The 15,235-nt window shown below is 46.8% G+C and overlaps 1 protein-coding gene across 1 annotated transcript in view; it reads right to left on the reverse strand.

Annotated features, from left to right (window-relative positions):
* The window catches only part of CSMD2 (CUB and Sushi multiple domains 2), a 667,671-nt gene that overhangs the window by 303,658 nt on the left and 348,778 nt on the right, over positions 1 to 15,235 (reverse strand). The window contains 1 exon segment of the mRNA XM_060018797.1: positions 12,840 to 12,961. Within this exon segment, the coding sequence (XP_059874780.1) occupies positions 12,840 to 12,961 (122 nt within the window).

Genomic DNA, 15,235 nt, shown 5'->3' on the forward strand with positions numbered 1-15,235 from the left:
CTGTGACTGTCAGAACTGTCCCACAATGAAAAGGAGTGCATTCAGAGGTAGTGAGCAGCCCATCGCCGGTGGTATGCAAGAAGAGTGAGGAAAGCATTCCTGCTTGGGGCTCTCAGATAGTTTCGACAAAAATACTAGACCCTACTGATAAAAATCCTTGTTGGCTACATAGACACATATTACAGTGAGCAACCTACAGCGAGTGGGGAAGCCTTAGCCCCTCTGGTTTTCCCGCCGAGCAGGCAAGCTCGCCTCCATGTTCCCTGATGACCCATCATCACCATCTGCTTAGGTTGGAATCGCCTTCCCATCTCTTACCCTCCCCAGTCCTGCCCTGCAGAACGATGTTGCCATTTCCCAGCCCAGTACGCAAGGAGGGGCCCTCGGCACCTGCTCCCCTCTGCCCTCCCACCACAGGACCTGTGTGGTCTCCCCTCACATCGGGCCATTCACGACCCTGGTTTGCACAGTCCCCTCCCCCGCCCGCAGTTTCCCTAGCAACGTCTCCGCATCCTTGAGCTCTTGTCCAAGTGCTCCCTGATTGCCCTTCCTCTCCTCTCCGTGTCAGGACTTACCTGCTGTACTGCGACTGATCTGTTTACCCGGTCTTCCACTACACCATGAACTTCCTGGAGGGCAGGGGCCAGGTCTCATGGCCTCTGAACCCCCAGCACCTGTCGGTGTGCCAGGCACATGCCACGGGCTCAGACAATGCTGAATGCGAGAACGCTTTCCAAACGTTTCCTGACTCCCCAGCATGGACTTATCGCCAGGCTCCTGGACCCCTCACAGGAGCTATCGTCAAGAACAAAGGTGGGCAGACTATTCCTGTAAAGGGCCAGGTGGTAAATATTTGCCCCTGTGCATCCCATATGATGTCTGTTGCAATGACCCGCCTTTGCTGTTGCAGCATGAATGCAGCCACACATCCATGTAGCCATAATCCATGTACATTGATATGTATACGAATGGGCAGGGCTGTGTTCCAATAAAACTTAGTTTACGGAAACAAACAATGAACTGGATTTGGCCCAAAGGTGGGAGTTTGCCGACCTCTGGTCTAGGAGATTCTTTGAGACACTTAATCCCAGTTTTTGATCTTCTCTTGAGAGATTTTGTCACTACAAGAGCTGACACCTATAATGTACTCGACTCTGTTCTGAACGCTTTACATATCTCAACTCATGTAAGACAACAGCGACTATGAATACCTCCATTTTACGAATGGGAAAGCCCAGGCACAGAGACATTAGGCGACTCGCCTAAGATCACACAGCTAAGTGGTAGAACTGGGACTCATCAGGCAGCCAGAGGCCAGGCCCTTACCACTGTGCTCGACTGCCTCACAGCATCCCAGGGAGGTCTCCGGTCCACAAGGCAGGGACCACGACTTATGCTCTCAGTCTTCCCTAAGCTCTTTTTCTGTATCCCAGCAGCTCAGCTAACACTTGCTCATAAAATACTCCAAGGCCAGTTGTGCCTTCTGCAGACCGAGGGGCCTGGCCTCTGCAGGGAGTCAGGGTCCTGCCTGTACATTCTCACCACCGTCACCCCTTCCAGCCAGCCCCCACTCACGAAGCCACCGCCAAAAGACAGAGCACGTGATTACTATGTCTATGATGGGAAAACATTGCTCTGAAGGCCAGAACCAGAGCCATAAAGTGATTCACATCACTGAGTAGAGCACCGCTGACGTGAGCTGCATTTTAGAGTGTCTGACCCTAACGTGGGAGCTAATTACACCAGGCAGACAGCACAACATACACAACGTTGAAGCTTTGGGATGCGCCCCCAGGGCCCAGTGTACTGGTGCTTTCATTTATTTTTCGCTCTTCTCTTTGGCCTTTCTTTAAAGACAGGATCCTATAATGATTCATTAACTAACATGCAGGTAAATCAAGCTGGCAAGGTGTCTTTCTAAGGCAGGAGAGTGGCAGCACATGAAACAGGCATGATTAAGAGGCACGTGTGTACACAGCTCAGACGCCCAATTTGCACCCATTAGGTAAATGAACAAACAAACCCTGCACTAGGACATCATTACTGAGCGCCTGCCCTGTGCCAAGCACCGAGCTAGCTGCTTCCCATAAGTTATCTCACTTGTCCTACAATCTACAGCAGAACCTAAATGCCAAGTGCACGGTGCAGATGGTGAGTATTGGAGGATGGCAAAGGAGGGAGAGATGAAAGGTGGCCGCATGGGGGAGGTGGGTGTGCAGGGACCTGCAGGATGGAGGAGGGTGTGGGCTCCGTCCCGGAGATGCTCTGAGCAGTGAACAGGGAAACAAGGAGCCAGGAGGGCAGCCGAGGGGTCAGCGGGGAGGGGAGAGCAGCATGGCTGAGTCTGCATTTTGTCTGGCAGGCCAGAGCAAGCAGTCTGGATTTGAGGGTGAAGATGGGGGGGAAGCTCTAACTCGGCATGGAGGGAGGGCTGGAGGCAGCCAGACCTGCCAGGAGGCTGGTCCAGGGCCCAGCAGTGGGACAAGGGCTTAGGGGAGCCTGAGTCTGTGTTCATTGCAGAGAGCGGGTGGGGGAGGGAATCCTGGAGACTGTACCCCTCAGCACACAGCTGCCTTTCCGGAGAATTGTGGGCAATGGGAGTGGGACCCTGGAGGGTGCCCACCCTGGGCCCAGAGGACATTCCTTGCTTCCTGAGCACCGTCCAGGACCAGCCGAAGGACAGGGATCCCAGTCCTGCCAGCCCGTGCCCAAGGTCTCAGCGAGGCTCCAGAGGATGTGACAGCTCTCAGGCATATTTTGGGAAGCTGGAGTCCCAAGAGATCTAGACTGAGATTGTTCTGTCCAGTGACTGCATTTCTATAACTGCCTCCTAGCTGGGCTCTGGCCTCTGCTGCCCATCCTTCACTCTGTACCAAAAACCCTGTGCCCCACGACCCCTTAGAGCTGGGGTTGGATAACTATGGTCCTTGGGCCAAATCAGGCCCGTGGCCTATTTTTGCTTGGCCCCTTGAGTTAAGAAGTGTTCTCACTTTTTTTAAAGGGTTAAAAAATACATAAACCACTACAGAGAAGAATGTGCAACAAAAACCTCACGTGGTCCTCAAAGCTTAAAATATTTATGGTCTGGCTCTTTACAGAAAGTTTGCTGACCTCTGGCCCAGAGCAATGGTTTTCAAATTGAGTTCCCAGGCACCCCGGGGTTCTACAAAGGCTCTAAGGGGGCACAAACAGAGGTGGGAAAAGAGCCAGAGTGGGCAGAGCCTTGCTCCAACCAAAGCAGTTCCTTTTGATCTAGTTCATGATTGGGACTCTGTGACAGACATAGTGGTTCACTCAATGTTCCTCCCACCATTTACGCATCTTAATAGAAAGCTGGCTTTGTTTGGAGCGTGGCAATATATGTGGCTAACCTCAGAGCTAAGGATAGTGAAGTGACAGGATTCTGGGCAATGAGACATGAGCTGAGGAGCCCTCAGGGCATTTTCCCACTTTTCTCCTTGCTTTCCTGGAATACAAATGTGAGGACAGAGGTGAAGCAGCCTTCTTGTGATCATGAGGACAAGAGCCACAAGCAAAGCATGGCAGAGGTGCTCAAGACACTGAGAAAACTACTAAACCAGCCCTGGAGTCTTCACTTCTGGACCTTTGGGTTATGGAGAAAATAATCAGTGTTTCGTTTAAGCTTCTGTGGAGGAGTTTTCTGCAACTCACAGCCAATCAGAACCTAATGACTATGGGTTCTGAAGAAAGGCTTTCATCACCACAGAAAAGTTTATCAACTCTTGAGCCTCAGGAGAAGGTTCCGCTTCTTGGCATGGAAACCCTAGGCTTTCCATGGCCTGCCCCTGCCCCTTCCCTGTGAGTCAGAGCTCCCTCCACAACCCTCGGCTCCAGGCCTGCTTCCCTATTTCTCCTCAGAGCGCTTCTCTGAGCTCCTGAGGGCTGACCTTGGCTTCCCCCAACCCCTCCCGCCTCAGGATACTAATGCTTTGAACAGCCTATTAGCGCCATGAAAGGAAGGGTACTCCCTTTCCCTGGGCACGGCCTGCATGGTGACTCCTGCCTGGGTCTTGCTGAGGGCCCAGGGCAGGGCTGGAGAACTGGCTCCTGGGGTGGGGTGGAGGGGAGTCTGGTGGAAGGGCTGCTTTGAACCCTCAGGAGTTCTAGCAGAGAGGCCTCCAGCACCTTTTTGTTTGTTTGTTTTGTTTTTTTTTTTGTTTTACTCGGGCCTTTCATTGTTGTGGCCTCTCCCGTTGTGGAGCACAGGCTCCGGATGCGCAGGCTCAGCGGCCATGGCTCACGGGCCCAGCCGCTCCGCGGCATGTGGGATCTTCCCGGACCGGGGCACGAACCCGTGTCCCCTGCATCGGCAGGTGGACTCTCAACCACTGCGCCACCAGGGAAGCCCCAGCCCCTTTAAGGAAGGTTTTCGAGGAGGCTGGGAAAGAAAGCCCAGGGGCAGAGACTGAGAACTTTCAGAGGTTGTGGAACCTTGGTCACTATCTCAGGTTTAACTTTGCTGGCTCTGAGAGTAGTAAGCCCGTCATCCATTCATTCACTCATTGGTTGATGGATTCATTCATTCAATTATTCACTCAACAGTTAATACGTCCTTGCCAGGTGCTGGGCTTTGGAGAGGCAATAGAGGAAGACAAACATGGCCAATGCCCTGAGACCTCACAGTCTAGAAGGGGAGACACACGAGTATATGCGAAACACAGCGCAGTGTGATGAGTGCTGAAATCAGAGGAACACGGGGATGGGGCAAACGCTAGGGGCACAAAATCCTGGCTGGAGGAGGGAGCAGGCTTTGTCTTCACGAATAGAGGAGAGTGTGTGGGAACAGGCCACGGCCAGCTCTAGGGGAAGAGGAATGCCAAAATACACCGGGAACTGAAAACAACTGTAAAAAGGAAAGGGATCAGGGTCAGGACCGGAGGAGGCCATGGAAGGGTCCCTCTAGAGCCGCCCAGTCGTGAGGAATGAGCTGTGGGGGAATTTAGGGAAAACCTCTCTCATCACCAGCCAGCATCTGCGCGGGGCGCAGCACAGAGAGTGTGAGAGTGAATGTTTGCTCAGTGAATAAGTAAGTGAACAAAAGGGCCAACACGTGGGTTCCTGACATTTGCACGAGAGTCATTGCTGGCTGGACAGTTATTTCTCTGTTCTTCAGATCTACAAAGGGAAGAGTGACACTGATAATCCCCAAGGAGCGAATAATCAAAACGCTGTTATCTTTGGCTTTGAAGTTCATAAAATGCGCTTTCCTCTCCCTCTCCCTTCCAGGCCCGCTCCTGCTCCTTTGCGTCCTCATCCCTCTGCCTCCCGTATCTCTCTTTCTCTCCTGCCTGCCTTTTACTTCTTTTCTAGCACAGGTGGATTAACTGTCCTGATCAAATCCAGCGAGGATCATATGCAAATTGACTCCTATGTCTTGAGTTCATACTGAGAAGCTGTGAAGGAAAGGCCGATGGGCGCCAGTAGGGGGCACCGACTCAGGTCTGGGTTTCAGTCCTGACCATGGAAATTTCATCAGCCACATCCTTCCTGAGGCTGAGCTGAAAGGTCCTAACAGGAGGAGGCTCTGGGGCCCAGCATGGGCGGGGCCATACCTGAGGAGCTACCTGACCCAGAGATAGGTCTCTTCCGTCAGTTGTTAACGTATTCAAACATCTGCTGAGCTCCTCCTCTGTGCCGGGCACTGTGCTAACTGCAGGAGAGATAAACAACATGCCACTCCTGCTTTGGGGGCTCTCATGAGCTATGGAGGAAAGAGATTCCCAACACAGTGCAATGCAACATGCATGCAAACGGAAGGGGCTGATGAAGTGCTGGAGGAACAGAGGCAGGACTAAGACCTGGTGGAGTTAGGAAGGCTTCTCTGAAGAGCAGGGATCTGAACTGTGTCTCAAAGTTGGGTAGGGATTTGCCTGGAGGAGAAGGGAAGGCACACTGGGATAGGATGTGCTGGATGGAGTTCTTAAAGGGCCAGCTGTGTCTGAACCAGGAGTTCAGTGTGGCTGAAGCCAGGGCTGCCTGAGGGGAGGTGGGCAGGAAGGCCTTGTGTGCTTTGCTGGGAGGGAAGGGGGTTGTTATTTATCGCATACGCCAGGTTGGTCAGAACCACTAGGATGCTCTTTAAAAATGTAGGTTCCAGGTTCCCCTCTCAGACCCACTGAATCAGATCTTTGAGGAAAGAGCTTTGGAATGTGTGTCTTTAAACTTTCTCCAGCTATTTCTGATGATTGACCAAATTTGGGAAATGTTACTGTGGGCAGAATGACTACAAAAACTAAGATAGCCCATCTGGCCAAGGCGGGGCTCGCATTTCTCCAGACCATCCCAGTCAAAGGGAGAATGCAGAGCTGTGTACCTAGTAGGCCAGCAGCACTTGCTCTGAGCCGCCTTTTCTCTTTTCCCTGAATCTGCCCAGCTTCCGGGAGGATGCTTCCGGGAGGATGGACCGAGGTGGTTTTAATTGTTTTATTCTTAGTTTATCGAGGAGAGACATACCCTTCACCTGCCTCTGCTATGAGACTATCAGTTCTTGTTCCCACAGTGCAGAGCAGCACAGACGATGGTGCTCGATCAAGGCTGGCATCTTGACATAGGTTCTTGGCCATTCCCATGTCAGACCATTTTGGGGCCTTGTTTGGACCTTCCAATTGCCCTTGGAGGTGGCCGTAGTCACTGAAACATTCCCATCTCCCTCTCAAGCTCAACCAGGAGAGGTCCTACAAGGGGGATGAAATGGCAGGAAGGGTCCTCATGCCCACACACATACAGGCACCAGGGATGTGTAATCATTCCATGATTATAAGGAGACCTACTCTGCACTCCTGCGGGCAAAACTCTCACCTCCTTCTCATGGCAGCAATTTTCTTCACCTGCTCATTGTGAAAGGAGCTCCTGCAGTCTCAGTCCAATTTGCCTCTCACTCGCTCCAGATCCTTCACTCACCATCCTCTTTCTCCTACATCTTCATTCTCTTTCTCTGTGCTTGTTCTGCCCACAGCCTACAAACGGGCTCAAAATCCCAATATCCTAAACAAACACCCTAAGTAGCCCAAAGCTTTCTGTCCACCCGACCTCCCTCATGTGCCCTTTCTCCTTCCCTCACTTCACAATGAAGTCAAAAAGGCTGTCTACATGTCTGGCCTCTTGAGCATCCCCCCGTCCCCATCCATTCACTCCCCATCCCACTGCTGTTTCTGCCCCCCCGAAGCTCCACGGCAAGGTCTTCTTCCAAGACCAAAGCCGACAGTCTCTTTCCAGTCCTTTTCCAACAAGACGCTTCTCAGCGTTGCCATTATTAGACACATTCTGGTTGGAAACTCTTCCTGCTTTTGAACCTTGATTTCCCTCCTACCACGCTGACTGCTCCTCCTCTGTTTCTTTCACTGGATCTCCTTCATCTGTAAGGACTGTGTTCCCAGATCCATTCTATGTCTTTTCATTCTCTTTGCTCTCTCCAAGAAGGGTTATCCATTCCTTACGCTTCTGTTCCCAACTGTGTGTTGACGAAATGACCCCCAAATCTCTCTCTTGAACCCAGATTTATCCAGTCTCCAACCAGTGTATCCAAATGTCATTGGATGAAATGCAGACACTTCAAATGCACATGCTTCCCTCTTGACTGCTGCCAAGCTTGTTCCTCTTCTTGTATTTCCTTTTAAAGCCACCGATTGGTCCACGTCAGAAAACACTGAGTCATCATCTATTTGTTCATTGAATAAATGTTTACTGAGTGCCTACTATATACCAGGCACTATGGTGGTCGCTTGGGACACAACGTTGAATGAGACCTCTCCTTCTCCCTCCATCTCACGCCCAATCAGCCGTCAAGTCCCATCCCATTCCCTAAGCTCCTCTTAAATCTGTCTCTCCTCTTCATGCTTCCAAAGCCTTGGCTGACGACCCCAGATTTCTTACTTGGGTAACTGCTTCAGCCTCCTAACTGGTCTCACTCTCCCCAGTTTCCCTCTCTAATAGCTCTACTGATGTCAGAGTAATCTTTCAAAAATTCAGACCTTCCTCCTATTGCTCTGGTTCAGAAGAAAGAATGGCCCTCATCCTTCCCAAGGCTGATCCCAGTGCTACCAGTCCCAACCCCTCCCATCTATTCTGAGACCTTGTTCCATCCAGTAGCACAGCATAGCTGCTGAAGTTCATGGGCAATAGACCCAGGAAGACTGGGCTTAAATCTCAGTGCCGCCACTTATTTCCCGGTTATGTGCTATGAGTAAGTTTCTTAACCTTCAACCTGTCCACGATTCAGTTTTTTCATCCATCAAATGGGTCTTTTTAAAACCTGCTTAATTATGCTATGAAGAGAATGAAAGAAATTCATTTACACAGAAGGCCTAGCTCATTTCTTGGCACATGACAGGCATACAATAAGAGATAGCTATTATTGTTATTACCAACAGTCTAACACTTCTACCCTTAAAAATCCGTTTCAGGATAAAACTCAAGCCTTTCTACCAAGCATGTGTGTTCACCATGATCTAAATCTTGCTGACCTTTCCAGCCTCATCTTGATATAGGCATGTTGAATTATTTTCAGTTCTAAGAGACTGTTCCAAACGTTGGTGCCTCTGCACACGTATCCACTCTGAAATACTGATTTCTAAGCCTACTTATCCTTCAAGACCCTGTTCAAATGTCACCTCCTCTGAGAAAAGTTCTCTGACCTTCCAGGTAGTGGCTCCTTCCTAGATTTTCCCATCGCACTCTAGACTCATCTCCATTAGCACTTATCCAAACTCTAGCTTTACATTTACTTACATGACTTCTCTCCTATGTGCACGCTCCTGTGCAGGACAGAGATCATATCATGGTTTGATCACAATTATTGTGAACTTGGAGAGGCTGTGATTTTTGCTGAAGGAGATGTTCCCAAAGTGACCAGACAAGCAGTCCTTGGACACACTTGTATCTCTCCTGTGGGCCAGTGAACAGGGGTAGGAAAACACTATGCATTTTCCCTGCTATTGGCAGGAAGACAGCTCCGAGTCTTCAGTCTAAGACTTCGAGTTTCTACTCTTACACCCTCCTTTCGGCATTGTATGCTCTCTGGCTGTCTTCCTGGGTGGTGTCAATGAGGAACTCCCTTCAGCCTTTCTGGGCTCCCCTAGCACTACCTGAAGCCCGGTAAGAACCCACGAAGCTGCTAAGAACACCCTTCTGAACAACTTGACTCCGAGGGAGTGTCCTTCAGAGGGGCTGGCTTCAGGAACCCAGGTTGGAGTGACCTCCTGCAGGGCATGTGGGGTAGTGACCAATATGGGGCCATTGACCTCCACACACCAGCCAAGGCTAGGCCTTCTGAGGGCAAATCAAATTGTTTCTCAGAAAATTCTCACGCCTTACCTACACTTCCTCCTGTACCCCACCTTCAGATTCAAAAGCAAACAGAGATAAGCATTTTTAACAATGCCCGAGAAAGAGTCCTCTAGTCAGCAACTTAACAACTTCATGGTAGTAGGTCCTTCTTCTGGTTTAGCCTCCATTTCCACCCTCATGGGGCTGAAACATCCTTCTCCATTGACTAGGTTCATCATCAAATGGTTTGATAAAATATGAATCTTTCTTTGTAAAATGCCTTGCAGAGGAAATCTGTTTCCAGGGTTCCAAGTATTACGGTCCTAGGCACTCTTGAGCAAACAATTTTAAAATGTTGAGTAAAATTTAAAAAGAAAAAAAAAAAGCTTTTTACAAGTTAGTAAGTGTTATGAACTGAATTATATCCCCTTAAAATTCATATGTTGAAATCCAAACCCTCAATGTGATGGTATTTGGAGATGGGGCCTTTAGGAAGGTGATTAGGGTTAAATGAAGTAATAAGGGTGGGGCCTTAATCCAATGGGTTTGGTGTCCTCAAAAGAAGGGAGGAGATACCAGAAAGTTTCTTTCTGAATGTGCACAGAGGAAAGGCCATGTGAGGACACAGTGAGAAGGAGGCTGTCTATGAGCTGGGAAGAATCCTCACCAGAAACCAAATCTGCTGGCATCTTGATCACAGACGTCTAGCCTCTATAACTGTGAGAAAATAATTGTCCCTTGTTAAAGCCACCCAGTCTATTATATTTTGTTATGGAAGCCTGAGAAGACTAGTATAGTAAGAATTCTCAGAGTCTAAAACCCAGTCAATGTAGAGATACAAAATGTGATTCAGAGCATGAAGCTGGCTTTGGCCTTGGGTGCATTTTTAAAAACTGGTGAAGTAGAGCTTTGGTTTTCAGGGCCTTGTGGAGAAGAGGGAGAAGGAGACAAAGGTCAGGGTCCACCAAAGTTAGGGACTCTCGATGACACCCCTGAACAAAGCTGAGCTAGTTAAGGCTGCACCTTTAGTGTGAGGATGAGCTAGAAATAAGCCTACCTTCCTTCTCATACAGCACTGCTACCCTCTGGGTAGATCTCGAGGCTGATTGTTTATCTCAGACCTTGACACTGAGTGAACAGCAAACAGAAAACTTCCCCTGAGACTCCATCATGCTAAATCTGTCTTCACATGGGTTTTCAGCCTTCAGATTACTTGGGTGGTTTGAAACCTTCATACTGAGAATTTAGTCTGAAGTCGTTTCTGGCTGGTAATGCCCCCAGGCACTGAGCAGAAGCAAACACACCAGCTTCTACCCAGGTCTCAAGGAATTCCCACAGACAAAGTTTATGATTCTAACCACACAGTCAAAAATTACAAAACAAAGAAAGAAACATGGCTCTGGGGGCAACAGGTGAGAAACAACAGGCAACAGAGCGAAACTTGTGAAGATTTCATATACTGAGATTCATAGACACAGAATATAAAATAAATGTGTTTAACTTATTTAAATAACTTAAATATATGTAAGGAGCAAGAGATTATAAAATTAGCTCAAAAAGCACCTGAAAAAAAAACTAAATAGGACTTCATAAACTAAAAATAATGATATTTGAAATTAAAATAAATCTCCAGTGAATGACTTCAACAGAGTTAGACATAACGGAACAGAGAATTATTGAACAGAATGAGAGAAAACGATAGAAGTCTGCCTTGTCAGACTTCCAGAAGCAGAAAAGAGAGAGAATAAAGGAGAGACAACAGTCAAAATGACAGTGGCTAAAAATTTCCCCAAACTGATGAAAGATGCAATCCATAGATTCAAGAAGCTTAATGAAATCAAATAGGATGAATACAAAAATATCCACAACTAGACATATGACAGTGAAATTGTAGAACACCAGAAACAAAGGTAGGATAGAAAGAGGAAAAACTCCAAATCATTTTATGAGGTTAAAAATATTTTGACACAGAGATCTGGCAGGCGTGTGTGTGTATGCATGTGTATGTATGTATGTATGTATGTGTGTGTGTGTGTGTGTGTGTATAATATATTCTATTTTGTTATATATATAATACATAACAAAATAGAAGCAAATTCACTATGCAAAATGTTAGTAAATCAAATATAGGCATGTTTAAAAATGATAATACTAAATGACCAGGTTGGGTTTATCTCAGGAATACAAGGTTGGTCTAACATCAGAAAAATCAACCAGTGGAATTCACCACACAGGATAATAAAGGAGAAAATCATATGATTATATCAATAGATATAGAAAGATGCTTAATAAAAGTCAACATTCATTCACAATAAAAGCTCTTAGCAAACTAGGACTAGAAAGGAACTATAAGAAAAAGACTTCAGCAAACGTCATACTTAATGGTGAGGAAGTAAAAGATTGTGTTTAACACTGAACCATGGCAAAAGTGCCTACCATCATCACAATGGTTTGGCATTACACTGGAGATTCTAGGCAGAACATTGGAGCAAGAAAAGGTTGAAGAAAACGTATAAGATTGAAAAGGAAGAAACAAAACCATCATTCCTTGCAGATGATAACTGTCTTATGTATAAAACTCCAAAGAATTCACAGATAAATTATTATGGAATAGCTGCTATATACAAAAATCAAAGTATAAAAATTAATTGCATTTCTAACCACCACGCAAGAAAAAGGTAGAAAATAAAATCTTAAAAGATATGATTTATAAAAGCAACATCAAATATATCTAGGAATAAATATATTAAGAATTGTACAAGATTTACAATGGAAAAATGACACAAGTTTACTGAAAGCCCTTAAAGAAGCCCTAAGTAAATATAGATATAGCATATTAATGGACTGGAAGACTTGGTCTCATAAAGATATCAGTTCTCCAATTTACCTGTAGTTTTGGTATAATTAAAATAAAGATTGCAACAGGTCATTTTGTGGATCTTGGCAAGATACTTATAAAATTTATTAGAGAACAAAGGGCACTTCACAGGAAAAAAAGCACTAACTTGGAAATAAAGATGTGAAAAGATGTCTATAGCAGTGCAAAATGATACATGACAACACAGATAAATCTTAAGGACATAATTTTGAGTGAACTTGATTAACACTATATACAACATGATTATATTTATATGAAGTTCAAATGCTGGCAAACTAAATATTTTTATGGATACATACTTATGTGCTAACTATAAAGAAGAGCAGAGGAAAAATAAAGCACACAATCGAGGTAATGGTGACCCGAGGGATAGGGAACGGAATGAGGTTAGTGAGGGACACACGTCACTAAGATATCTGTGTGTGTGTGTGTGTGTGTGTTTTTTTTCTTGAGTGGGGAGATGGCTACACAGGTGTTTGTTGTATTGATGTTCTTTATATCTTATATTTTACAAGTATGCTTTTTATCTACTTGGTATATAGTAAAAAGAATTTTTAATAATTGTCTGCAGAGAATCTACCACAACCAAGTTCTGGGTTTGAAATCCCTGGTAGAACAACTGTCCTCAATCCAGTCCTGCCCATAGGACGCTCCCCATCCTCCCCAAGAGCCTTACCTTGGCGGGGTTGAGTGCTGTGATGATCCACACACAGTGTGCGTTGTTGTCATACTGAATGGGGAAATTAGGGGAGGTGATGATGCCTGAGGGGCCTCGAAGGTGGGCATCACACATACGGGCTGCAGGGAGGAGATGGAAGACAAGCATTTTAGTTTAGGTTAGGATGAGTTCCCATCCCCACCTCCCACTCCCAGCCCAGAAGACACTGAAGTTTGTACATCCCACCCCAGATATAACTTCCTACTTCCTGTTTCCTTCCCCCATGGTTCTTAGCGGGCTCAAAGGAAGTCACAGTTCCCCAAACACTGGGGGAGGAGTAGGCCCCACATGCCTTGACCCGCTGCTCTCTAGGCAACGATGAACTTCCACCGTCAGGCTAAGCAAGCCCCCTACCCTGACTCCACTGTTACCGAGCAGCACATCTCTACCAAGAGGGTGTGGGCTACTACACACCTTGACCTCAAGCTAGGTGGACCCCATGCCCCTACGGGCCTGCTAAACTGCTCTCCTCCTGCTCTGCTGACTTTTCTGCATTCCCCCATTTGCTCTCAGGCCTCCTGAAGTAGAATCTCAGGGTGTCCTTGTCAAGGCCACCCCACTAGGTATCAGAATGTCTGAGCCCAAGGACTCTGCCGGGGCCTCTGGCTCAGCCCGGTGCCAGGCACCTAGAGTGATTTCAGGGACAATAAAGTACTTCCCCACACTTAGCACGTGCCTGAAATAGGCTTTTGACTAGAAGCATAAAGATTCAAGGTAAATTAGAAGTGCTCTCCTCAAGTAGATATAAAGTGTTATCAATCACAACTTAATCTAATTAAGCTCTTTAAAATAGCTTCTAAACTAATTAGATTAAGTAGTGATTGATACCAGTTAAGGTACTACATTGTATCTAGGTGTTTGCCTTCTTTAAAAACGTGTTCTTTAGTTCCAACCACTTCATTCTTCAATGTTAGCGCTCAGCTATTTTAATAAAGGTTCTACGAGTCTGTTCTGTTGCTGCCCACATGGCAATTTATCTTAATTGTAGGCAAAGTGCCTAACGGTAAAGAAATAGTGAGCCTAAGTATATAAAATGAAAGTGGTGTCAAACCTGGTTTCCTCTGATGGGACAAAATATCCTAGAACTCGTCTCCGCGTGTGGACAGGGCTGTGATAAACCTTTCCCAGGAAACCCTTCCTAGGAGGGCCTGGGGAAGCAGGCTCTCCAGCTCTGGACATAATTAATCTCTTCTCATTTCACACACTCATTCCTGTGCTCATTCATTCCCACATATACTGAGAGCCTATTAACAGGCCAGGCAGAGTGTGGGGAGAGAAAAGTGTCTAAGACACAATCCCTCTTCTCTGAAGGGCCACCAGCAAGTGGAGGGAACAGATGTGAAAAACAGTTACAACTGAGTGGAGCGAGTGTTGTCAGGGGTTACGCGCAAGAGACCCGGGGTCAGAATTGCTGGCTCTCCCAAGTCCTGCACCTGAAGGATCTTCTCATCCTGACCTCAAATGTTGAATCAAGTTTGACCAAAGCCCTAGGGGAACCCTCTCCCGCACTCCCCTCCCGCACATCTGATTGCTCCTGTAATTCTGTGCTGAGAAACACTGACAATCACTGATTCCACTTGATACAACTGGGCCTGAAGGCGGCACCGCATGGGGAGGAGAGAGCAGGCTGTGGGGTTTACCAGCTTGGCATTCTGGGTTTGAAGTCCACTTGTTGTGTGTTTAAGTCTGGTAAGTTAGAAAACCTCTCTGATTCTACTTCATCTGTAAAATGGGACTCGTGATATTGCCCCACTGAGGCACGGCGAGGATGAAATTTTATGAGATTTTGGATAGAAGGCTCACCAGGATCCGGGACATCGTCAATATTTAACAAAGTGGGGGCTGGGACTGTCAGACTCTGATATTATGTTCATTCCATCTCACTATCCCCAAGATTTCTCAAGGCCAGGGATCTTTATTCTACCTTTCCTGAAGTTTCTTTATAGGATTTTTTTTTCCCATGACCACACTGGAGACTGACCACATCACTAAACAAATTAGAATAAGGTCGTCAAAACCGAAACCCTGATCCCAGCCCACCTTTGCAAAGAGGACCTGTGGATTCCGCCTGCTAGGGCTGCGGGGGATCCTGAGAAATGTCTACCAGCACGACCTTTACACCTGTTCGGGAGACAGGTTTTGCTGCCAAAAGCCCTCAGCTTCAGACTTAATTTATCCTGTACTTGTTTCCAAAAATTAGATGGTATTTGCAGTTTGTTGAAATGTGCTGAAGATAAATTAGAGAGAACAGGTCAAAAAGGCATTTAGCACTTTAAGGGCTTAGAGGGGTTTAATTAAAATATTACAATCTGCAGCTAGTTAGCATGGAGCACCTAAAAATAGGTTCAGAATGG

Source organism: Delphinus delphis, chromosome 1, assembly GCF_949987515.2.
Source record: "Delphinus delphis chromosome 1, mDelDel1.2, whole genome shotgun sequence".
Classification (NCBI taxonomy): Eukaryota; Metazoa; Chordata; class Mammalia; order Artiodactyla; family Delphinidae; genus Delphinus; species Delphinus delphis.